The sequence below is a fragment of the Mytilus galloprovincialis genome, chromosome 6 (assembly GCF_965363235.1).
Source record: "Mytilus galloprovincialis chromosome 6, xbMytGall1.hap1.1, whole genome shotgun sequence".
Lineage (NCBI taxonomy): Eukaryota > Metazoa > Mollusca > Bivalvia > Mytilida > Mytilidae > Mytilus > Mytilus galloprovincialis.
In genome coordinates, this window is record NC_134843.1 from 11594188 (window position 1) to 11622131 (window position 27944).

The 27944-nt window shown below is 31.0% G+C and overlaps 2 protein-coding genes across 5 annotated transcripts in view; both read right to left on the reverse strand.

Annotated features, from left to right (window-relative positions):
• LOC143078931 (uncharacterized) overlaps positions 1–21584 on the reverse strand; it is a 31545-nt gene extending 9961 nt beyond the window's left edge. The window contains exons 1-7 of one of the 4 annotated variants that reach the window (XM_076254003.1): positions 21167–21584; positions 20127–20184; positions 19684–19877; positions 19093–19230; positions 16054–16166; positions 12089–12136; positions 9557–10472 (exon numbers count right to left, since the gene is read on the reverse strand). In XM_076254003.1, the coding sequence (XP_076110118.1) occupies positions 10428–10472; positions 12089–12136; positions 16054–16166; positions 19093–19230; positions 19684–19877; positions 20127–20184; positions 21167–21569 (999 nt within the window). In that variant the 5' untranslated portion in view covers positions 21570–21584 and the 3' untranslated portion in view covers positions 9557–10427. Of the gene's footprint in view, positions 1–9556; positions 10473–12052; positions 12137–16053; positions 16167–19092; positions 19231–19683; positions 19878–20126; positions 20185–21166 lie in introns of those variants that run through there. The other 3 variants (XM_076254004.1, XM_076254005.1, XM_076254002.1) reach the window with 3 other exon arrangements.
• LOC143078934 (uncharacterized) overlaps positions 1–27944 on the reverse strand; it is a 134321-nt gene that overhangs the window by 12870 nt on the left and 93507 nt on the right. The window lies entirely within an intron of this gene.

Sequence of the window (27944 nt, forward strand, 5' to 3'; positions counted from 1 at the left end):
TGGGTGAAATAACAAATATACTTCCAAGTTAAATTCGAAACAGTTGCCTTGTTTGCTGGAGACTTGATTGATCCAAATGGATAATAAAAATAATAAATGTTCTTGATTGTAACACATATTATTTCAATATCAGATATGACCTGTAGATCACATATTTGAAAACCAATGCCAAAACAAAAATTAGGGATTACTTTAACGTGAATGCCACGGAATTGACAACGCTTTATATAAATGGTTTGTTTGTATTGCTTCAATTCTAAATTTTCTTAATCTTATTCCGAAGTTAAAACAGAAAACGCAAAACTTATTTGCAACTTTGTGGTATAAATTTACAAACCATTTAATACAGTGTTACGTTTATTAAGCAACAAACACTTCTCATATGAAGGCAGGCTAATTATCTGATATATGTGTTTTGTCACTCCAAGATCATACCTAATCTTAATCATGTGCTATTTCATAAATAGTCTTTCTTATAAATATAATTCATTTTGAAAACTATGTAGCAGTTATATTCGTTCTATAATCATGCTAAATACTTCCATCAATTTCTTGTATTAAAAGAAAAATATGTAATGAAACATGTTTGATCTTCCTGTGGGTCGTACGTCAGCGGAAACAATTTGCACTCTATTTCAATTCTGCAGTTAATAAAACAACGATATTGGTAAAAAGGTGAAAATAAATGTTGTATATAAAAAGTTGAAATGCCTTACATTCTTGTATTTTTTTATTTTCACAGGAACCGATTCACATATCGCTATAAACAGATGATCTTTTCTTCAACAGTGTCTCATTTCAGTTAACATTTGTTTTCATAATTCGATTGGACTGTTCCGTATGTGTATATCGAAATAAACGATTCCTTGTGTATTCGTTCGTATCTTTCCAGTAAAAATTTAACTTTGCCATTGGGGGATAGGAATGAGGTAGGATTTATATAGAACGAACGAACTTAACGTTTACATACAAATGTGTACTGCGAGCAAAGTTAACGAAATGATTTACCCATCACATCGTAATCTACTGCATATTCTAAAATGATTCCATCTATGTTTAAAGATAAATAAACTCATCAAAATGATAAGAATTTTGTATTTGCTTCAGACGAACGTTTCGTCTTCAAAAGACTCATCAGTGACGCTCGAATAAAAAAAGTTAAAAAAAAGTTTTTAAAAAATCCTAATAAAGTACAATTCGAAAGAGCAGTGGGGACCAAATATTCCTAAAGGTTTTGCCAAATACAGCTAAGGTTATATATTCCTGATGCAGAAAAGCCTTAGTATTTCAAAAATTCAAATTTTTGTAAACAGTTAATTCAATAATGAACATCAAAGATAATTTATGTCAACACAGAAGTGCTGACTACTGTCCTGGTAATATCCTCGGGGAATAAAACTTCCACCCGGCAGCAGTCGCATCTGACCACAAAACAGGAAAATCGTTTACAATTGATATATAAAATCATCTTGACAAATGCCCACATAAAAAATATAATTCAACAATTACAAATATACTATATTAGGTCATGCATTCTACAAAATGCAAAGGTTCATCTAAAAAAAACTGTTGAAATAGAAACAGTTCAGCTAAAAAATAGTGCACGTGGTATAATTTAACTAAAATAAATCTTCCAGACATTTTTTTCCAGAATTCAAGAAAATACTAATCCTAATAATATACGCACACCATGAGTATCTGTAAAAAGCATTTGAGCCAAAAAAAAAACCAATATATACAGCTTCCAGAGTTTAGTGGCTGAAGAAGCACCATGTTAAGTGAACCTTATTATCACAATTAGAAATAAAACAATCCTCCAATACGTCATTCATTAAATCCAAGTTTTTATTGCATTGCGCAAATCATTAGTGTGTGTATGAATATTCTGTTTTGTTGAATTGAAACATTCCAGCTAAAAAAAGTAACGAAGAATTTGGCAAAAAATGATGTAAACACATCGTATGACAGATCTTGTGAATAATTGGCAAATATTAAAATACTGCTAATATTCACTATTATATAGTTTGTCTATAAATTATAAATAGTATGCAAAAGAAAGATAAGCTTTATGAGGTATTGCGCTGACAAGCATACTTCACCTTCATAGACTGGGATACATCTAAATGCCAACAGGCTATTCATGGAGTTAGAATGAATAAACTCATCATAGGTACCAGGTAAAAATGTATACTCCAGACGCGCGTTTTGTTGACAAGTTTAAGTAAAAATGTTTCTGTGTACAATTGTTTACTGAAGAAAAAAAGGATTGGTGAGACCAATACACATGTATAATAAAATTAACGGTAGTGATGAAAACAGTGTTTTTTACAATATGTAAGAATTGTGAATCTATAGAATTAAATTAACCTTCAATAATAGAGATTGGTCGAATGTGAATGGAAGTAAGGGAGCTACCATTTGATTTTTATGGGGGGGCTAGGATGAAATTTGAAAAAAATAGGCAGGACAGGAGTTTTGAGTAAAAAAAAGGCAGGATGTGACACTTGCAAAAAAAAAAGTCAGGACGACAATTTAGGGAAAAATAAAAAGGCAGGACAGAGATTACAGCTAAAAAAAATGCAGGACAAAATTTTTCATCCCCCCCCCCCCCCCCATAAAAATCAAACGGTAGCTCCCTAATGGAAAATTTAATTTCGGTAAATAATTTTGCAACCGATTTACTAGGTTTAAAAATCTACTCCTAAAAAATAGAGAATTGATAATACATGTTGAAAGTTGTATTATCTATATGGCGTTTCTCAATATTTATACCATAAAAGTTTCAAAAACAGTGTCCTAGAATAGCCGTTTTCAGTCAGGGCATTTTGCTGTGTTTATTTCAATAACATAACATATGCAAATTTATCAAATATATAGGAGAAAGATGTGGTATGAGTGCCAATTATGACAACTCGTCATCCAAGGCAAAACTCGTTAGAAGTAAATAAACTCATCATAGATACCAGGACTAAATTTTGTATATACGCCAGACGCGCGTTTCGTCTACAAAAGACTCATCAGTGACGCTCGAATCCAAAAAAGTCAAAAAGGCCAAATAAAGTACGAAGTTGAAGAGCATTATGGACCAAAAATCCTAAAAGTTTTGCCAAATACAGCTAAGGTAATTTATGCCTGAGGTAGAAAAGCCTTAGTATTTAAAAAATTCAAAATTTTGTAAACAGGTAATTTATAAATATAACCATATCAATGATAATTAATGTAAGAACAAAAAAAAGTGCTGACTACTGGGCAAGTGATGGTCTCGAGAAATAAATCCCCAACAGCAGTGGCATCGACCCAGTGGTTGTAAATAAAGTTAAAAAGGCCGAATAAAGTACGAAGTTGAAGAGCATTATTGACCAAAATTCCTAAACGTTTTGCCAAATACAGCTAAGGTAATCTATGCCTGAGGTAATCCCTTACAGGTCAAAGTGCAGTCTTCAGAAAGGAACCTTGGATCACGCCGAACAGCAAGCTATAAAGGGCCTAATTAAAAAGGACAAGTCTAAAACTATTAAAAAAAAGCCTTGTTTGAATCAGCGACATTGTATTATATGTCTCTGTTTGAATATAGCAATATGTAGGATTTATCAATTATCAACATTTTGATGTTAAGGATATTCAATAATAAATAAAATGAGACACATAGCAAATGAGACATTCGTCCGATGTACAATTTATCAAAGAAAAGGAACGTTATGCTTATCAAAAAATCTGAAATATTCCGTTTAAGAATTAGGTTCGATAATTTTCAATCAGACACAACAACAAAAAAGAATAAAAGCGAAATAGTCATTCTCTTTTTTAAACCCGAATTTATAGATGAATGAATGAAAAAACAAAATGCTGATCATATCCTTTTGATATTTGTAAACAACAAATAAATGCCAGATCAAATAATAAAATGCATTTCTCTGGGAATGCAGATATATTATGATTAAAGGCCGAATTATACAAATGAAAAAAGATTTTGTCCTTATGATGATGGGAGCTTTTAACGAACTTGACTTTCTATACAGCCTCGAACGGTCGGTTGTCTTTAAGCAAATGTTTGTTGGTGGCAGATTTTTCTATGTAAAATGTATTTACAACTTAAATGTTTGAGCTTGACATCGTAATCACTTGCATGTTGTTCAATATCTTATGTTTTCATAATTATATACAAAGTATATGATGGATTTATCCTGTCACATGAGGAATGATCAATAAAACCTGGACTTGTAATTTGAAGTTCCCGAGATAATACTATAACAATGTATTAAAGACAAGGAAATGAATCATGTGGACAATGTTAACGATTCGCTTACTCATTAAAAGAATCAAATTTCAAAATACATTTAAGTTAACATGTTGCATTCTGAAACTTGTTCACCAAAATTATTTCAGCAGGAAGAATATCCTGTATAGATGTGTTCAAATACAGATTCTCGTCGCATAAACAAAATACAGAATAATTTACAATGAAACCAATTGAAGTCATGCTAAACACAGCATAAAAAGTAAAATAATAAAAATACCGAACTCCCGAGTACAATTGTAAACAGAAAGTCCCTAAACAAATCGCAAAATCAAAAGCTCAAACTCATCAAACGAATGGATAACAACTGCCACGAGGTGAATTGGTACAGGCATTTTCTGATGTAAAAAATGGTGGATTGAACCTGGTTTTATAGCTAGTTCAATCTCTCACTTGTATGTCATCTTTGTTAAATTAGGGAAAACTTGTGTTTAAAGTAGTATACATATCGAAGACCAAGCCAATTTTCACATTAGTAGAACTTAACAAGCACAAGGACAGTTGCTACTCTCATTTGCCTGACGTAAGACCGTTTTTGGAAACATTTACATTTTTTTTAAAGAAACATGAAAGAAATCTTGAAGAATAAAGAAAAAACACCAGATGTGCACATATCTACATAAATTTGAGCATAATACATGAATTATTGTGCTGATGTAACACTCGTTATAAATGTGGTTGATTCAAGGGGGATAATTTGCGAAGCATGGCTATACAAAAAAGATGTTGTTTGATTGCCAATGAGACAACTCTCCACAAGAGACCAACGTGACACAGAAATTAACAACTATTACTATAGGTCACTGTTCTGCCTTCAACAATGAGCAAAGCCCATACTGCATAGTCAGCAATAAAAGGCCCAGAAATGACAATGTAAACCAATACAAACGAGAAAACTAACGGCATTATTTATGTTGTATCTTATAACTGTAAAGTACGAATAAATTTTACTCCTCTGCAACTGTTTTTTAAGGTTTTTTAAAATATGTTTAAAACCAATGTAACAAAAATGTAAATACTCTAAATCAACATTTATCAATGTCATTCACTTGTTACATAAAAAAACCATCTTCATTCTAGACATGTTCTGTCGATATATATGTGAAGATTCTACTGAAACAAATGTTCCATGATTGTCCCAAGTTCAAATTTAGTCCATTAGTTAAGGTCCCATTTGGTATTGCATCTTCTAGTATCATACACACCAAAAAGCATGCAAATGAGCATATTTAGCATGCAACTATTGGTTATGAAGGTTCTTGATGAAGGATATGTTTTATCTCTTAGTTTCAAAACCTATACATAGTCATTTCGTTTTCATATCATCTTTCACCATAATAAACTTATCAGTTTTATAGAATTTTACCTATGCTCCATTCCTATGCTGCACATTTTGATTAAATTTACTATCTGAACTTTGTGTAAGTATTAAAGTATAAGAATAAAATAAACTTGAAATAAAGAGTCTACTTCTAACGTGTGTTGTCCAGTAATAAGTTTTGTGGACAATTTAAACAAAAGAGTAAAACAAGCAATAAAATATTTCTTTTTCCACCTTATTTTTTCAGATGGTTGAATATGTAGTCTTAGAATCTGGACAATTTTGGAAGCAGTTAGAAATGGAGACTTGTAAATGTGTTGAGAGTAAAAACTATTTTGTTTGCAGGGACAGCTCTTTACCCTCTTTAGTTTACAATCAGCATAAGAAACTTTGTATAAAAACATGCATAATAATGTATAATGTATCCCTTTGGAAGACTTTGAAAGTACATTTGACAAAAATCAGTTTTAGCCTACCTATTCTTACTTACACAAGCAATAAAAGTATTATAGACGTATAAAGATCTGAATAATATGTATTCCAAAGCAATAGTAATAAAACAAAAGAAAATATCTCCACCTGCAAATTAAAGTATAAATCAGAAAAAATATCAATACACATAATCATTTGGAGTATGCTTTGTATGATGGTGTATTTTTATCAAACAGTTCCTTATTATTATTGTTAAGGAAGCACTATTTCATAATGTTATGGTGATGTTATTACAGGCACTTTTGCCATTAACAGGCTAGTACAGAGACAGGGAGTTATTAAAGAGTAAAAACAGTAGAAAACAGGTAGTAGTATTGTCATATTTGAATACTTTATTCAGTATTAATAGACAGAAACAGGAATTTATTATCTGTTATCAAAATTGTAGGATTTGCAGCCACATAAGGTGTGTTTATGGTATTATCAAAACTATGCCATAAAAGGTAAAAAAAATCTTGCCCATACCAAGAACAAAATGGTATTAAAGATTTAACTAACTTTATATTCAAAGGTGATATTTTATTTGATACATTTTCTCAATAGTCCTTTTCCATGCAAAACAAAATTAACAAATACAGAAAAAATATTTTTGAAAAAAATCATGAAAACCCTTTATAATTTTGCTGCACTGGATTTGCTTCTCGTGTTAAGGCTCACACCTCAAAAATGTTAAAAACCTAAACATGACATGCACAATTAAAAAATCTTTTCCTATCAGTGATATTCAAAACAAAATTTTCGAAATGCATAAGTTTAAAAAGTTAATTAGGGCAGTTACAAAATAGAAACTGTAGATAGATTATAGCATACTTAAATGGTTGCCTTCTAAACTATCCTTGTCCTTATCTTATTTTAATAGTATCGGTCATTTTTGAAAACAATCGATGATTTCTAAGATTAAACTCACTATTGATAATTTCCTGAACTTTCATATGCTAGTAGTTCATTGGTTTGCATTGGTGATGTATAAAATAACTTTCTACGAGTTTTACCACAAAGGTATTTGTTCAATGTTTGACATATTTTTGCAGCTTTTTTTTTTTTGGCATCATATTAATCATATTATAACATAAACTCACCAGGTTTAAAAATAATTGTTTTTGAGCTATTAAGATTACGGTTTAACTGACAAAATTGTAATCTGATTCTTCACATGACAATACATTTATACTTTTAAATGCATTTTTTCTTCAAGTTTGACCAGACAGTTTATGTTTGCCTTGTTAGGGATTTTTCAGTTTGATCTTTAAGAAATGATGTAGCCTTGATGGAATTATTAAGAAACTTGTGGAAAAACTATACAAATGTTATTTCAATATATCTAGTTGTTATGCTTAACAGAGTACATTAAAAATTGAATTAAAGGTTGCTTTTTACAGAATGTTTTTAACTACTTTGTGTTAATGATTTCATATAGTTGATCACAATTTAAACTTTTCCTTTTCATATACACCTACAAAACAGATACACTCAAAAAACATGATTTATGCAAGTTGTTCTAGGTGCGAGACTTGATGTTGTGCATCCATGATTATAACTTATTGATCCTGAAATCTTTTTAAAACAATAAATAATAAAAAATTTAAGACAACTTTTGGTCAGGTTGTGATGATATTGCTTCAAACTATGCATGGCACTGTTAAATTTCTTACTAGTTCATTGTCACCTTTTATGCCTAGTATAAAGAAAATATGTGCTGTATACTATCTATCTTATTTTAAAATTCCTGTTGCTGATATTATCATGTGTAACTATATGTTTCATAAAGTGATATACTTTATATATAGTATATTGATTTTTTTCTGAGGTATGAAAAATTATTGATGAAGTCATGTAAAAATCCATAAATAGAAAATAGACTTATTAAGAGAGCAGGTCCACTTTATAGATTGATAAAATTGATGCAGGGTGTAATAGGCCTATAGTTGTGCATTATGTAGAATTGATAAAATGTCAACCCCATATGAAATATTTGGTATAAAAAGTTTGCATTTTTTCCTCTTGTTAGTTTATTTACTCAGCACAAGGTAATCGACTTAATTGGGATAATTCTTATATCGTTAGTACACATGTATATATGATAATTGCAATATAAGAGAACACTTTCTATTAAGTAAATGGTCAAAACAACTGTAACATAAAAGTATTTTACACTCTATAAAAGTTGATATGGAGACCAATACAAGAACAACAGTGATTATGGAAAACTTTTACTCACACATGATTCACCAAAATAAGTATGATATGAGATATGTGATTGAAATACTTCTGTGGAATCTTTAATGTATTTTACCTAGCTGTAATTTCCTTGAAAAAAAATGTACATATATATTTTTTTAAAAGACATTTCTACTGGAACCTTTATGAGAAAAGGCTTGTTTAATTAACCACAATTCAATGTTCTCATAAATGCCTTTCCAGTAGATTACTGCTAAGATATGTTTTCAAATTCATCTGACTTCATGATCCTGTAACCACTCCAGCTTTCATTATTGGTGTTAAATTAAACATTTAGTACAGGTTTGAATCCTAGTGATGAAAAAAAAAACAAATTTGAAAAAAAATTGTTTTGAAAAAAATAATACAGGAAGTTGAAACTCAAGAAACCCTTTCACCAATAAAGTCTAATTAAATTTTAATGAAATTCAATTCATTCCTTATAGACAAAGCTGCTCAAACTTTAAAAACAGTCCACCAAAATAACAACTCAATAGAATCGCCAATACCCATAGGATTGATTATTGCTATACAGCATAACCAATAACAGTAATTTGGTAACAGCCACACATTTTGATAAATGTTGGAGGGCATATCCCTTCAAATACTTACAAAAAATTGAGATGAGTAATTCAATAGAGCACAACTTGGGCATTACAAAATAATATCATCCAAACGTGTAATATTAGAATTCTGTGAGACATTGTAAAACAATTCAAACTTTAACAAATTTAACACTTGGCTCTCTATGTGTTGGAACCTATAGAAGTACCAATATATCATTAAAAAATATATAAAACTTATATTTGAATGATGCACAATTGCACTCTGCAACTGTTTTTAACTTTGATTGTTTTACTCCTTCTGGTTTGCCTTTAAACATGCATATCACTAGAGTAGATAGAAAAAGGTTATGGTACATAATTGCAACTTTGAAATTCTTGAAATATCCATGGAATTTGTTAAAAAGAAGAAATCTTAAATAAACAGTAAAATTATTCTTTATTTTTGGAAACAAAGAAATATCTATTTCATCAAGAATACCCTTTTTAGGGCATACAACAATAGACTGCACGTCCAACTGTATGTATTAAGTAAAACCAGGAAAAAAAGTAAATAAGTTGAAATTCAGCTGTACTATTTATTGTTTCCTTTAAAGACAAAAAATTGATAAAAACAACCACTAAATGATATAAAGACTCATCCAGTGTAATAACTGAACAAAAATATAGACTAAAATATTTATTGGACATCAAATACTACAAAATTCATTTTACAACTGACATGAATATCAACATACATATTAATTATATGCAGTCAATTTTAGACCAATCACATTATCTACATTGTCAATATTTAACAGTTTTAACATTTAACAAAGCATGTGGCCAGATTTCCTCCTTATCATTGTTGATGTCTGATAAATACTACTTATTTTATGAATAATTAATATGAGTTAAAATAATAATTGATCCATGAGAACTCATTTTGATTTTAGTGTATACCTGCATGTATAACTAAATTTTAAATTCTTTACATAACTAATATAACCAGCTGCCAAATTTGAATATCCCGTAAGTCATTTATTTACATGACTATAATCAGATTAGCAAGAAAGGATTTGAGTCGCATACCAATTTTAATAGTTCCATAAATGTTTCATATTATTATTTAAAATACATCGGAAAACAGAGAAAATTATGCATTAAATTTATAATGACAAAACATTTATTAAAGACAACTAAAATGTATTAAACTGTACCCAGATGTGTCTTTTTCTCTCTCAGAATAACAATATTTTATTGGTGATGGCAACAAAAATATCATGATTGCAGTACAGTAATTATCCAATAATAAATGACAAAAATTTCAATTTATCTAATTCATCTTCTGATACCTCCACTTCTTTATTGATTCACAAAAATATCCTGTGTGCAGTTTATTTTACAGATGAATATTAGGGTATGTCATTTACAAAAATGTTTTATTTCAAAATTATGATCATCAAATTCTACACCCAAACCAAGGTCAATAATTGTCCCATAGGGTTGATAGCTAGTAAAATTACTGATGTGCCAAAAATATGTACACATTCACCATCTATTGGCCATTCACATCCCCTTCACTCTGGACTACCACAACTTCCTGTTTGTAAAAAGAAATAGTTCAACAAAAATTAACAATAAGACAGTAAAATATACAATTATCATCTTTCAAAAATATCACAAACTATTTCTTAAAAAGTATTTACTCCTATGTCCTGCTAAAAATTCCAGATAAAAAAGGAATCTATAAAAATATAATGACCACTGATCAATATCTATGGATATTTTTAAGAACCACCCAACTGCTGAGTTCTAATTATTAAAAAGAGTAAATAAGTTTATAAGAAGTAAAATTGTCATTAAATTCTAATATTATTTCAGATTTATGCAAATCTATTCCTATGAAAAATTTCTGAAAAAGATCAACAAAAATGATCTTTATCAATGAAAAATTGTAAATCAGTTTTTTAATGTGAATAACAAAACTTATGTCAATATTTCTTTACAATAAAAATGCTACTAAAACAATTTTTTATATGTTGCTGTTCATTCCTTATCTGTAGAACATAAGACAACTTTCATGGTGTTTTTTATGTGACCATACCTTTTAAAAAAGATTTTTAAGTGTAATTGGTCAGCTTTAGTTGTAGAAATATAATAGAGTAGTGCATAAAAATGATGATATGATTGAAAAAGTGCAACATGAAAAAACAACAAATGATGCAATGAAATGTATTAATAATGATACCTCTATTCCCTTTCCATAAAGTGTGTTGAAATATGTTTTCCTAACTATCAGAAAAAGATGAAACATCTCCTTTCAGTATCAAAGGAATGTTGGGTTTTTTTCAGAGGTCAAACAATTCTATGTGTACTTGTTGCCTCTAAACATGTTTAATACTATGAAAAATCAAACAATCCATCAAACAAATAAACAAAAATGTGTGGATATTCCTCTAATCTTATAGTATAAGGTTGATGTGTGACACCAGAAAAAACACTTTTAAAAATTGGCAAACATTGGCATCATTGGACAAAAACCAACTAAAATTGACAATGCATTACCATTTGAACTATTGAACTCTATTTAATGCCTTAATATCACATAATAGATAAAACTATCTGGCATCATAGCAAACAAAATTTGCAGGTCTAAAAAATAATACAAGTTCAGTTTGACCAATAGACAGGAAGACTATATCTTGATAGGTGGTGGCAGTATAGTAACGCATAAAAATGGATAACCATTTGCTTGGTTGTCAGTCAATTAGTAATGTACTCTACACACTGGACTACAGTAAAACCTGTCGTGGAATGCTAATTTTATAATCACAAATATCTAGTTTCATCATTTTCATGCTACACATTTTACCCCTTATGAAATAATAGATTAACACCGTAATTATTTAAAAATTAAATTGTGCAAAATCAATTTGCAGAACTGTCCATTTATAGCTAGGGAATGTTAATTATCATAAACAGCAATCTATTTTATACATAGATTAATGAATATTTATCTCCAAAATTCAAAATGACATAACACTTAAGTGCTTATATTGCAAAGTGTTTAAAAAATACTATATTTGTCTCATATTTCTTCATATAAGTAGCTTTTTACAGGGATTTTTCTTTGAATGCCTTTCATGAAAGGTTTTACTGTAACCTATTTATTTATCTCACCCAATATACCATTGTGTATCATTCAAGCTCAATTACCTCAACCACTTCTTCTACTGTTGCAACATCTCCCTGGCCTTGTCCCTCCTGTTGTTAAAAATAATCAGCAATTACATATTTGAAGGTGTAGATATTATTTGCATTCAATAAATTCAAAACCAAAAAAATTTTTTTTTAAATTCCTGTTAACTTTATAGCTTATTTGCTAATTATAACCGATTCTGATTTATGAGAATTGTTTAACAAAACGGTAAAATGAATAATGAAACAATAAACAATGAATCAAAATTAAAGTAGGCTCTTGCATGTCTGTAAGAGGACCACTTAGAAACACATCACATTGAAAAACATGAGTACATGGAACTATCAGATTATCATGTTCACCAAATCTGGAGAAGGAGTTACAGCTTATATAAGAAAATATACTCCTTAATCTAAAATTATTTCCAAACTCTTATAAAAGCAAATTTCAATCAAACAATCTGTATTGTCAAGCCAATATCCAAGTTGTGGTAACTGAAGTGACACCTTCAAGGACTAACAGTTCATCTTTGAGAGTCACCCAGTGGTAGTTATAACATTGACAGTACTCATTGCACTGCTCCAGAGACATGTTTCAACAATCAATGTCTCTAAGGTGGTACTAAAGGCCAATATTTCATAATAACCAAACACGATACAAAGCTGTAAAGGTGATCTAACCATAAATAAACTTAAGTAAAGCCAAATCCTGACATGGAATCAGATCTGGAGTTTAAAATGATTAACAAACCTTTATATCAGAAAAATTTTATATATTTTTTTTATAGAATTCAAATATATCTTTACCAGTCATGGTTAAATGGATTTTAATTCTGAAACACTCAATGTGGTTAATTAATTCCTTTATTAATTCTATCATAATCAGAAACAAGCTACATATATATGCATGTATTAGGCATTTCAAACATATACATGATATATTATTGCCTTTATAAGAACATTCAAGACTATTACTGTACCTGTAGTATAAATACCCTGGCAGGGCCGTAACATTTTCTACAGAACCCTTGGAAAAAAAATTGGAATCCAGGTTGGCTCCTGGAGAAAATGTAAGATATTGTTCTGACGGTATTGCAGATTTATGTGTAGTTTTTTAACCGACATGCACAAATGAAATAAAAATAATTCTACATAATGGCGCTGCACTCTGCATTGCAATTTAACCTTAGACCCACCATGTATCAAATTTTTTTAGGGAAGACTGAGCTAGTAATATATGTCCTTGGTCCCTTAAATACTGTTGCCCAAAAAGGGCCAAAAGAAGGTTGATTTTCATCTCAACATGAAAAACATAAAAACTCTTAGCTAAAACCCTTGCAGTTTCCATAAGACAGTGTTCGACATGCCCTTTTTGAAATATCAAACATCATACTAAAGTGCCCTTTTTTATGTTTAGCTCCCTGTCCTCTTGGAACCCTAGCTGGAACACTGAACAAGTGTATCCTACTTTATGTAAACATCTTACACCTAACCTGAAAGGTGAACACAGATAAAAAAAAACATGATGCCTCTCTACTTCTGAATAATCAAGCCTATACTTGACTGCAATATTCAGTAGTCATTTTGACCTTTATATTATTGGAAAAATGTCATTAAACACTTTATATAATTTGTATATATCCTTTTGTCTACTATCATGGGTTTTCCTTTGCACTTGTAAACATATCAGATTTTTTCTTATCTTTTTGTTATAATTTAAAGTACCATGAATTTGAAAACTCAGATGAACAATGAGGTGGAACATTTTTAAAACATAAACAGAATAGTCTGAATAATTGAGTTTCAGGTTATCCAACAAAACATTCACAGAGTTTATGGAATTCAATGCATTTGGATGCTTTTTAGACAGTGACATCAACATGATGTGTCTATTGTATTTCATCACTGAAATTTGCTCCTTGATATTTACTGGTTGGTACAGTTTCAAAATTGTGGCTGTTTAATCTGTAGTATTTTTCTTTTTTTAATTTAATGCTGGTGCTAATGCAAATGATGGTGCATTTTCTGAATGAAATTTCATCTGCCATTTGGTTTCCCAGTGTTCTAGTGCTGGAATTTCTTGATGTGATGGAAAAGAAGTCATTCAGGATCAAATAAATTGACAGTTGGATGATGAACTGATTCTGGCAAGTCATTAATAAATGCTAAGAAGAGCAAGAGGCCTTACACAGTAACTTGTGTTACTCCTGAAAGTACATCTCCAAGTGAGGACTTTCACCCCTCAACTACAACTTGTTGTAACAGGTTTTTTAAGAAAGCACTTCAGTGTTTCTGTTGTTTCGTTGTTTTCCTCTTATAGTTGATGTATTTCCCTCAGTTTTAGTTTGTAACCCAGATTTGTTTTCTCTCAGTCGATTTATGACTTTTGAACAACAGTAAATTACTGTTGCCTTTATTTACCCATTTTAGGTGTTTGTCCCTTATATCACAGTGGTTAAGTTTATTAAGTAATCTGCAGCATGGGGAGTTATCAAAAGCCTTTGCAAAATCTACTAAGATTACGTCCACTTGATCTTTCCATGATTTCAGTTGTCTGGCAATTACTTTGATTTTCGATACAAGTTGTGTGTCACAAGATCTACAAGCTGTAAATCAATGCTATTGTCTGTTCAGATTTTATGTGTTCCAAAAATGTGATGACTGTCAGAGCTGTGGAAGTTTTGTGTACACGAATATTACATGAAATAGAAGTAAGTGAAACTGGCAGATAATTTGCTGATATATGTTTTTCTCCTTTTTCAAAAAGTGGGACTATAATCACCTCTTTCAAGTCATTTGGCATTTCACTGTTGTGAATGGAGGCCTGGTTTGATAAAGATGGGAGCCATCTCATTTGCTGCTTCTTTTAGTATAAGTGCCGGTGTGGTATCCGGTCCTGTTGCTTAAGGTTCTTTAATAGCTTGTTTATTATTACGTTATTACAAACACTATTAAGTTTCTATTCAAATTATAAGTTTTGGTAGCTCAGGTGATCAATTCTGTATATTTACATTTAGATAAATTCATGTTATAGTATGAGACCTTTTGTCAGCTTCAATTGTATGATCCTATATTTTTCTGGATGGTTTCGATTTGTCTCCTTCATCATGTATCTCCCAATTGTATTATAAAAGGCAGATAGTTTTTTTTAATACACATCTGAAGCATGTTATTAAGTCAGCATAAAACTTGTAGTCTTACATGTCTTATTAATCAATGAACAATCATTTGGTTTTTTTCCAAACATGAACTGTTGTAAATACTAATCATGTGACAATGTGGGTAACTTATCTCATGTATTATATAGTCCCCTAGGGTATCATCATCTCAGTAGTCAGTACTTCGGTACTGACATGATATCATATAGTCCCCGAGGGTATCATCAGCTCAGTAGTCAGTACTTCGGCAATGACATGATATTGTATAGTCCCTGAGGGTATCATCAGCTCAGAAGTCAGTACTTTGGTACTGACATGATTTAACAAACCTTTTCTAAAATTGTCCATTTATAAATTTCGAAATTATTAAGAAACTAAGGTTTCAACTCCTTCAGGCAAAGTTTACTTTAGATGAATTTAGCTATTTATTTTAGGTATTTTAGTCATATAGCTCTTCAACGGTTTCGGTACTTATACATCCTCGGGTTTTAGCGTTCCTGATGAAGGTAAATCCAGAATAGCGCTTTGGACGCATGAAATAAACATGTTGTTTTTCACTTTATAGCATAAAGACTTTGTGACATTACTCTTGTATACTTGGGCTTGGTAGATAGATTATAATTAATAACATGTAAAATGTTTTCTTCCATTATTCATGTAATCTTGTCATGAATAAGAAGTAAATAGGGAAATTTATATTTTAGAATATATACTACATGTATGCAATCACAGTACAGACTACAGTGCTTATAATTTAAGGGTGGAATTGGATAAGATGATATAAAATTAAAAATATGTTCTTAAATATGAAATAAGTATACAAACCGTCTTAAATATTGACATTTTATGCTCTTCCTGACAATGCTGTACTAGAGCCCATGAACTTGAAAATTCTGCATTACATGTACCACATTGAAGAGTCGTTGGATCTGTTGATTCTGAACAATAAATCATCAAATATAATACACTTTTAAGCCAAATATACTTTTATATAATACCCAATCATCCCCATGTCCGTCCTTTTAACACACAAAAATATATGCTGTGATCTACATCTTACAAAGAATTCCATTCAAACCTGTGCTAGCAGGCATCCTGAACTTGTAGTGAGATGTGAGAATTGGAAGCATGTTCATATCAAGGCCTCACTAAGATTTTGAGATAAAGGATAAGCAATAAAAGAACTGTTCCTTTATCTTTGATTTTGCCATGTTTATTTCAAGTGAAGGGATTTTTGTGTCATTTAAACTTCTTTCTATTTTATATACATGTAACTGACATGTTTAAATTGCAATTTATCTACATACCTTTATGTAGAAGACTTATCATTCATTAATTATGACTGAACAGATCAAGTGATACCTTTACAGATTTCATGCCAAAATTATGTAATGAAAATGAGGTCAAGGACAAAGGAAATATGACAGATGAAAGTTTCAGATCATATAAAGCCATTTGCATATATACCCACTTATTCTTGATTCAAAATATTCTTGATATTTGTGCATTCACATGCACATCTACAGCAAATACTTCAAACCAGTGAAATGTGCAGATAAATAAAATTGCCAAAATTTAAGTATACTGAAAAACAGATATATGGTATTTGCGAAAATATCAGTCAAGGGGGCTGCAAGGCGAGGGATATTTGTCCCAAGACAGCTATTTTTCCAAATACCCCTCCATAACATGATATATCTCTTTAACTACACCGAACAGATTTTCGTTGAAACTTCTGTCCAGGTGAAGAGAAATTGTAGTACCACAGATATTATACATGTACTTATACGTGTCAGTGCTGTCTTTTTGTAACGTCATGACATCTATGTGTAAACATCATTGTTATTCTATCATTTAACCATTCATTTGTATTGATGTCTTTTGAAATATGTATGTCACAAGATTGGTGCTGTGTTTTCGTGTTGTCTGACATTTTTGTTTACAGTTTTCGGTTTAACTCAATCAATATTGCTTAACGATGTTGTCTTAATCATCCGGATAAAGTGAGAAAGATTTGAATCATTTTTGCAGCAAGAACTTCGCTAAGATGAAAAATTTGTAAGGGTTACACGGAACCCAATGTCTTGCCTACTTTTGCTGTTCATTACAGGCTTAACAAAAATGAGAAAACAAATAATTAAAATATTCCTCTCGATACTATCTTTTGATTGTATGAAGCTTATGTCTAAGTTTAGTAAAAATCTAGGATAGTTTATGAATCTAATGAATGTTTTAAAAACGTTAACTTTAACTAGTTGTAATGTTAACTGGAAGATAAAATAAGTCCATTTATAAGTAAAATACGAAAAACCAGAAAAAATTTTTAACAAAATTTCCTTCTAGATACTAGCTTTTATCAAAGACAGGCTTTTGTTCAAGTTTGGTACAAATTCAGGATACTTTAAGAACATTATTAGAATTTTAAAAACTTTAACCACAGAGTGAATAATGGAATATAATCAAATCAAATATTTTATTGTCATATAAACTTTACAGTTTGTGACCAACATATATTAACACAATAAACATATATACATATATAGCAAACATACATGTACACAATAAAAAAACAGCATCAAAATTTATAACAACAAACAAGCTGTTGAGAGTCCCCTGCCCTCAGTTCTAATGACTTTTTCAAGTAGGATCATAACTTATTTGTTTGTTAAGGCGTTGATGGATTTAATAAATAATGATTTTTATCTTCTTCAGTTAAATTATTAAAGTTATTATTGTCGATATATATGTGTTGAAAAAAGGCATTTCTTAGAGTTTTATTATAATCACAATAGAGTAAAAAATGTTTCTCATCCTCCAGTATTTTACATTTATGACAAAGTTGTTCCTCTCTTGGGATTTTAAAATATCTCCACTTTTCAATCAAGAGGGAGTTATCACTTATTCTAAATTTAGTGATTAATCTCCTTATCTGAAAATTAGATATATTTAAATGATTCTAGTTTGCAATCTTTTTTAAGTTTTTCATAAAGATATAATTTATTTTTATCATCAATGTGTTCAAATTTAGGGACGACATCAAAAGTTCAATGAAGGATAAAAAACTTAATTCACATAGTTTTTTTCGCTGACCCCCCTACCCCCCTTCTTAACTTAATTTGGGAAAAATTGATTTACCTATATGGATGTATGTAAAATCGATTTTAGATTAACAAAACTTGCAGCAATGTTGACCCCCCACCCCCAAACTATTCTATTTAAGTTTTTTATCCTACATCGATCTTTTGATGTCGTCCCTTAGTTTTAAGTAAATCTTCATATCTATTTTCATTTTTTTACTTTATATCGTTTTTTATTTTATTTACATATTTTATGTCCTTATAATGTTTCCTGTCAGAAAAACTAACTGCATTTATAAGTAAAATACGGATAAACAGGATTTTTTTTTTACAAAATTTACTTCTGGATACTATCTTAAGATCATAAGTAAGTGTTGGTCCAAGTTTGGTAGAAATTCAGGATAGTTTAAGAAAATTATTTAAATTTCAAAAACTTTAACCAAAGCGAATATTTGTGGACGACACGGAATGTAGGATTGCTATGTCTCGCTTTTTGGACAAAAGTCAAAGACTCGACAATAAAAAAAGGAATATCGAAAATGGCAAATACCACGACAGAGAGCGGAATTTGAGGCATATTCACAGGCAGTGGTGAAAAACAGGCAAATTTGTATAAAATGCGGAAAAAGATTAGAAAATATGTGAAAAATACACTGACTCACAACCAATCAAAATCTGGCATTTTTATATAAGATGTAATGATTTATCAAATTTCTCACTGGCAAAACAGTATTGAACTCTTTAAAAATTATGCAATTTAAGCACTATACAAGTTTATTTAACTTACCAGGATCTGGAACAGGAGCGTTCTGGCATTTACAGGCAAACCTTAATTTACAGGGAACTTTCTTGTGCTGTGCCAGACTGTGTAAACTCATAAAACTTGTCTTACAATTTCCACAAATCAGTACATCTTTAGTGGCAACTAAAACATATTGTACAGCTTTAAAAGTTAGGTTTTCAAACAACCATTATTTATAAGCCTAAGAATTAATACATTTTTAATTTTCAATTTCATCAACTCTCCAGTCTACATCAAACACAGATATAATGAGTAATCACTTACTATTTATCAACTTTCTAACCTACATGTATATATATATATCATATCATGTGTATTCACATACTGTTAATCAAAATACAAAGTCTACATAAAACAAAAACAGAGACATGTGTAATAACATACTGTTAAGAAAGTGTGTCTTGCCTCTTAACGTTTCTTATTGCTAAGATTACCATGCTTTGTGCATTTTTTGTCACTTGAGCCTATCTTTTGTTGAGTTTAATAACTGTGGTTGGTGTTTTTTTACTTTTTTTACTGATATGTTTAATAGCCATGATAACAGAGGTTGATATGATTCCTTTTCAATCTCCTTACCTTTCCTTACTGCTGAGTTAGCTGTGATTGGTGTGATAGTCTTTTTTGTCTCTAAACTAGCTGCGTTTCCTGTCAGGTCTACCAAGGTACGTTTAATTGTGGGTATGGAATCTTGTCTTATTTTCTTCATAGCTGGAGGTCCTACAGATAATCCAGGGCCTCCCATTTTCACTGTCTGTAAGGCTACAGCAGGTCTGTAAAATTAAATGTATATTTACAATTCGTTTCAAAAGAATGTGATAAATTGTGCTGTTTTGTTTAACAATGACATTTGAAGGGTTGACATTTTTAAAACTGAACATTGTGTCTGACATCTGAACATGAATTTTTCCAAAGCAAGAAAGTTACAATGTACATTTATCGTTTTTAATGCTTTAAATTGGTATTAAGTGAATATTCAACCTTTACTTGACTCATTAATTAAAGACATAAAAGATAAGTACCTTTTTACACCTATATTTACTGTAGATTTATTCTTTGGTTCTGAAGCAATATTGCAATCTACAAAATATGAAACCTTCTCAATTATGTGTATCTATTATTCATCAACAACTTACTACATTGCACTATGCATACTGCACATATAAAATACATGGCCACCAATTTCCCTTGCATCCTTTCTTTCTTAATCAAATCAAGATATTAATGATTAAATAATAAAATTAGGATAACCCCGATGCTAAAAGATATTGTGACTAGATACTAATGAGAATTACCTCTATGTCAATTAAAAATTTCCTGGGACAACACTGTCCTCCAGGTCTTGTTCTCCTTTTTAGGATTAATCATGACTGACCTCCTAACTTAGCATTCTCTTACAGAAGATAGACCTTTGGATTAGTCAAGAATTTCAGAAACACTGCATTTCTTGTACTTATGGCAGTCTGATCATACATGAAGTTTTCATGTAAAATTAGGTATTTATTATCTGATAATATAGGGTTATTGCATGAATATTGGGGAATATTGTCCCGAGTAGAATTTTATATTGCACGAGCTTGCGAGTGCAATATATGTTCTACGAGGGACAATATTACCCAATATTCATGCAATAACCCTTTTATTGTATAGCAATATAATATTTAAAAGGAAAAATTGGTTTAAACTAAGATTTTGTCGTTGATGACATCATGAATTTTGAAGATTTATTGAACTAGTGCAATATTAGAATTTATTGCACGTTAACTTTTGGTTACTTTCTGTGGGATATATTATATTGCTATACAATAATATGATATGTTATATGTACTAATGTTTTATCAGAAATAGTATTTCAAAAATAAATGTATGCATTTTTGCCATATATTATATTTATAAAGGTTATTGATCAATACAGTGATTCAAAAGTTAACCCATCTGAAGCAATTACTGCATTCTGCATTGACAGTAGTTGGCACAGTTATCTCTTACTTAAAGTCTAAGTTCCATTGTATTCAATATTAAAACATGAGATTTGCAGTTATTTTGTCTTCATTCAACATACCTAATTTTTGTCCTGCATATGTCTTATTATCTTCACTTCCACATGCCACTCGAGCTTCATGTTCATAAGCAAACTGCACAAAGGCATAACCTTTATGCATAGATATGCCAGTTATAATGCCATACATGCTAAATATTCTCTCCACTTCTTCTTTGCTGATTGCTATTGTGTTAAGGTTTCCAACAAATACCCTTTTGTTAGCTGTTGATGGATCATTTGTGGCATTTCCTGTTATAGATGGTGCTGGTACCGGCTGGGGTGGTGGGGCTAAACGTGGACGCATTGGTGGTGCTCCTGGAGCTCTCATTTGTCTGATTCCTGGTGGGGGGACAGGACGTGGACCTCTAGGACGCATGCCACGTGGTCCCATATGACGAACCGGCATTCTCATTCTGGGCATCATGATGACAATTTTTGAGGTCTGTAAAGCAAAAAAATATTTATGATTAAACTCATGCATAAACATTACATGAACATTGTACATATTGTGTAATCACTTACAATTGAAATTGACAGTAAATGATACAGTAATTTCATACTTAAGTCTATGTTCCATAGTATTCAATATTAAAACATGAGATTTGCAGTTATTTTGTTTTCATTTGACAGAACTAATTTTAGAGGTATAAGTCTATGAAACAAAAAAAAATATTATAATATATAAATACTCTAGCATAAACATTACATGTACATGTATATATGTTGTAATCACACATTAGGAACATGTACAACTGTTATTATATTGTATATAGAGTTTAGTGCTTATCCTGTGCTTGTAAGTTGTAATTATATTTTTCTTTTGTATCACTGAAAGAGGGTGCCAAACAAAAATTCTAGTTTTACTCTGCCACAAATATATACGTTAAATAAATGAGTCAAGAAAAAGGAGTATATTTTGAAAAAATGGATCCTTTTGCACAAAAACTCATTTGCGCCAATGCTTAAGTTTGCACCACTTGTTTTATAAATCATGTAAAATGCCTTGTATAAATTGTACCAAAAAAATATATGCAATTTCACCATCATATTTTCTTTATCACACCAGTTGTGGGTAAATTATCACGTTGTGATTGGTTTATAAAAACACCCTAATGTGGTGACCCTATATGGATTTGTAGGGGTACGTAAATTTCATAGGGGGTTCATGACATCAAGTGTACTGTTAATGGTGATGTCATCTATTGATATTGTTTATGAAAAGTACTATGAGATGGCCATTCCAATGATTGATCTTAGATTTTATAAAAAACGAATTTAAACTTAAATTTAATATGAATTTGATGTTCAGATGTAAACTGTTAAATTGGCAGTGCATTGAACATTCAAAGTGTGCACATTAGCGTGCTCATATCTGCATTAGTCTCTTTATTTGTGCAAAATGACATTGTCAAAAACTTTACTTTTGTTTTTAAAATCACATTTTTCTAAAACCGGATGTTGAGTTGACAATGGTAAAACATGGACCATAAACGGATGCGTAAAATCCGTGTACGTTTACAAAGCATGACTTGAAAAAACTCTTTCTACGTTATTTCTTCAACAAAATACTTGAAATGAACGTTAGATACAGGTATCAATGATAATTTTAGCATTTACTAAGAAACATGAGAAATGTAGGATGAATAATTAAATTTCCCACCTATGCACATGCGACTACGTGGTCTAGTTCATACAAAGTAGTTCTGACGATTTTTTTATTTAAAACCTTTCTAAATTTTTCATCAAATCATGTTGATAAACTATTTTCTTATAATTTCAATCTTTTGGACTAAATCAATTAGATACAAACCGCTGAAATGTAAGAAAATAATTGTGAATAGACCGATCAATTAATACGATGTCCGGTACTGAAAATAGTTTACCTGTCACCTGAACAGGTAGATATCAGCTGTCTAACAACTAATTAGCCTTGATTAAATTAGAAAGTATTGAAGAAGGGGTTGTTTTGATAGTAATTAATCATCATGTCACTTTAATGACCGGAAATGTGTGGATGTTAAAGGCAAAATGTTGGGTCAAAAAGATCATGAATTATGTTAAAATGACCAAAAATTTATTACTTATAATACTCCCCCTATACTTCATTTGATTTATTATATTATCCCATATTTGAATATATAATATGGTTTAGGGGTGGGGATCACGACCGTTTCAAACTTCCCAAACAGGAGGGATGGTGTGACCCCAGGGACTCCCCCTGTATTTCATTTGATTAGTCATATTGTACTATACATGAATAAGTATGGTTTAGGGGTGAGATTTCGACTGTTTCCAAGTTCTAAAACAGGAGGGGGTGGGGTGACCCTAGGGACTTCCCCTATATTTCATTTGATCAGTTATTTGTCCCATACATGAATGTATATGGTTGAGGGTTGGGGATCTCATCCGTTTTAAAGTTATCAAACAGGAGGGGGTAGAGTGGCCTAAAGGACACCACCTATATATCATATGATTTGCTTACATTCAGGTATTATATAATCTAGTTGCACTATTTGTGAAAATAAAGTAAGTAACTTCAAGCTACTTTAACTGAGAAAAATTTTTAAAATACCCCTTAAAAATTGCAGTAATATGTGTACACTTTAAAGGCATTCTACATGCATTATCAACATTTATCACTGATAAAGAAAATTTATACTGTCAGTGTTTTCCATTCGGCATTTAAGCCGGGTGTGCCGACCACCTTCTTTTGAAAGCCGACCACCTTTCGATTTTAGGAGGTGGTCGGCTTTTTTTTCAAATTTCGGATTTTTTTCGGTTCCGTACCGTTAAAATTTGAATACTAATCGCGCCTCGCTGATTTGTTTTCATTGACAAAGATGGCGTCCAATCGTCAAATTTCAATGTTTTCATTTATCAATCGGGGTACAAGAAAGGCAGATGACGATGATGATAAAGAAAATACTAGACCAAATAAGTTAAATAAAATTGATAGTAATGTTGAAGTTGTGGAAATTGAACAAAAATCAACCAAACAACGGAAAAGACACGCAAGTGAAGACAAATATGAGCAAGACTTCAAATGGCTTATAGTCACAGAGGAAGGATACTACTGTTCTATGGGCCAAAAATACGGCACAGAAGCAAGAAACAGGACATAAAATTGTAAATGAAAGAAGAGAGAAAAGAGATAAATTGTTGAAAAAATCAAATCAAAGAATATTTGACAATTAATATGACTACATCTATTTATGTTTGTTCAACTCCATTAAATGTAAATATTATACTAATCTTTATTTTTGTGACCCCTACGTGCACCCACAGTAAATTAAAAAAAAAACGGGTGGACATTTAAAAAAAAACCACCCGGTTGCAAGTGATTTTTTTAAAACACCCACCTTCCCTTAGTGAAAAAAGGAAAACACTGACTGTGACCAGGACCATATATATTTTTAGATACATGTATACTGTTCCCATGCCAGCTGTCACATTGTATTGGATTTTGACATTAAATGTCAAAAAGTAATTTTGAGTTTCTGTATAAAATATTTTCTGCTTTTTCTTTCTTTTGGTTTTCAATTCTAGTATTTATATTTATTTACCATGCATAGATGTATTTTGTCACCAAAACACGGAATTACCCTTATCCGCTTTCGGAATCGGATCCGATTCACGGCATCCATTTTCTTATCAATGTTGTTTTGGTCAGTCAGATACGATTTTACTAGAATTTACACATTATTTGTCAGCGATTTTCTGTATAAAGCTAGAGGTTGAACAAAATGAACATCGCTGTCATGAATAATAATGATGAAAATAAGTTTTGAGATCGTTTATTTGGAGACTTTGGTAAAAAGGTTTGCAAAGTTATTTTTATTTTCTTTAAGGTAGAAAGGTAAGTTGGGCGTAGCTGGTTACCAAGTCGAAACTCCGACTGCAAAAATGGAAGGTCGCGGACCTGGGACCACTGCTAATTTGAACCTCTGTCTCCAAATTGAAAAGATACGAAAATTTCGTCTTCTTATTTGAAATTGCCGCCAACAGCATGAACAGATGAACTTATTTAAATAGACTACTGACGTAGTTGACTAGGTATTGACGACAAACAATATTCCTACGACTTTTGCAATATGGGGAATCTAAACTACTTGTCTTTAAACATTTTCTGCGATTAAATATTTCATACATTTGTTCTTAGACATCTTAGCCAAAAGCTCAGGGGATAATAAACTACATAAGGATTCATAATGTGCTCTAATTCCTAGGCTATGTGCAAATTCAAAACTTTTGGGTGGTTCGACAATCATTTAAGGTTTTTCTGGTCATATTTTTTGTAATCCAGAATTAAAAGTATGAAAAAACTGTTCAATTAGTTATAAATGACATAATATCCAGCTAGGTAATGGCACGTATTTCAGCATTTATTTGGTAGAACACAAATCTAGGGTGCTCGCATAAGGCAACTTAACTGCCTAAAAACATGAAATCCTGAGGTCCTGAATTTAAAAATAATCAATCCCGCCAACCCGAAATCCCGAGCTTAAAACACCTAATCCCGGAGTCCTGATAAAGGTCCTCCCCCCTCTCAACTTCTTTAATTAAGACGTATAACTAACATACATGTACATCCTTGAGAAACCACCGAAAGTAAATATTTCTGGACATGACCTTTTTTTGTTATGATTTTAAAACATTGAAAACATATAATTAAACATATTGAACATGGGTGCCGAAATGACTACATACATTGAGTGCCGATTTATGCCAGGTGACGATTTGACTAGGATTCCATGTCTTGCTACATGTATATCATATGGTTTTGCAATATTTCTTTGCATATTAAACCGGATCCCTGGAATCATCATATGCCTTTTAAGGCAAACCGTTAACGGTTTCATTAACGTGTTGTGTGTACACCGAAATTATTTATATCATTCAATGCCTCAGTCCGCTTGGTAGTCCAAATAATTATTTCAAGACGTCATAATTACGGCGTCAAAGAAAAAAAATTATAATAGCCTTTCAAGACGTCATAATTATTTGGACTATCCGCTTGGTAAAACTGATTGGGATATCGTTTCATGTTTTGAGTTTTTTTTATAAAAAAAATATCATGTTTGCGCTCTTTTTTTGATCCTGACTTGCTGGCTGATTTAAACGATTCAAATATTTCTTACATTTGAGAAATGAGAGTGTATTTAAACAGAGAATTTCAAAGATTTCTCTTATTTCAACACATGTTCCTTTCTTCTTAGCGGGGGAAATGGCGTTTGATTAACTTCCTTTTTTGAGCAGATATTTTTCGAAATTCAAAACAAAACGAACTACAAATAGAAGACCCGTAAGTCGGTGACCTGATTTTACTATTTTTCAAATAGGTAAATATATTTTATCGTTCACAGTATATATCAACAGATAGAAAGAGTAAAATGTAAAATGTACGAAAACGTTCCATGAAGTCATCTTTAAAAAATACCAAATAAAGATTCCTAACAAGCATTATTTTTTATGACTTCTCAGTTATGTTTTACCTGGGAAAGGGGGGGGGGGGCTGGTCTTTTAGAATCAACCATACAAAATTTCTTGACCCCCCTCATAATATTTCACTATTTTTATTTCGTCCCAATAGTAGATCTAAAAACATTTAAAAAAATTGATCCCACCCCCTTCTATTCAACATGCCAAAATTTTAACATGCCGGCGCGCAAAACACTTCAGTATCATATGATATTCAGTCACGAAAATATTGAAAATGAAATATTCTCAGTGGATTGACTCCCAAAACATATTTGGTGGAAAATTGTTTTGAAATAGGGCTCTTCCATAAATACTGATAAGTAGGTAGAGCAAGCCAGTCACGGCTTTGAGTAGTGTTTGTCTAACTTTTATTTCTAATTTCCTATATTGTGCTACTATTAAACGAAAACTTGTTACTAAGTAACTCTGAAAAATAAATTTTGAAACAGTAACAACACATTATTCACGGCTAACAGGAATCAATTTTATGTTCTTCTCTTGAAGGCTGCATAAACTAAAGTTTTACGTAAGGCCTTATTGAAAACTCAATGGACTCGCTAAAATTTTACATAGATAGTTCATGCTTTTAGCTAGAACAATTCAATTGCATTGTACTATACAATTTATACTTAATTTCTCTCAAACTATTAAGCTGATTAAAACAAAACTTGGCAGTAATCATGGCTTTTAAATTGTTAATCTAGTGGTCAAAGTGATTGAAATACATGTCATGACAGCGATTGAATTATTTGGATTATGAAGCGCCTATGCAGCTTCCTATAAATCACCAAAGTCTTGTGATGTCTTACTTAACTGTATATGAATCGCGTTAGAAATATATTTCGATTTGACTGTTGTAATGTTCTTCTTGACATTTTGTCTCTTTAAGAATGTGAAATACTTATTTTCATGTGTAAAAAATATTAAACTCCCCACTTTGAATTTATAAAAAAATTTGAACCCCCCTTTTCCACATAGAAAATAAAACTTGATCTCCCTGTATTTTGACCAGCCATCCCCCCCCCCCTAAACCAGATAAAAAATGATAAGTCCCTTAACAATATTTGACAATAGTCCATGTGACAGAATAGTCCATCATGGCCGGTCAGGCTAACTCTATTTTCCCGTCTTTCCATACAAATAAATCTATATACATTACGAGTTTGATTGTTGTTTTGGTATCATCTGTTTCTTTTCAGTGGCATATATAGCGTCTTTGTAACAACACGACGGTTGTCACATGTGTATAATTATAATTATGCAGATGATAATATCCTGTCTTACTGTGACGATAATGTAGATAACTTTTACTAAAAACACT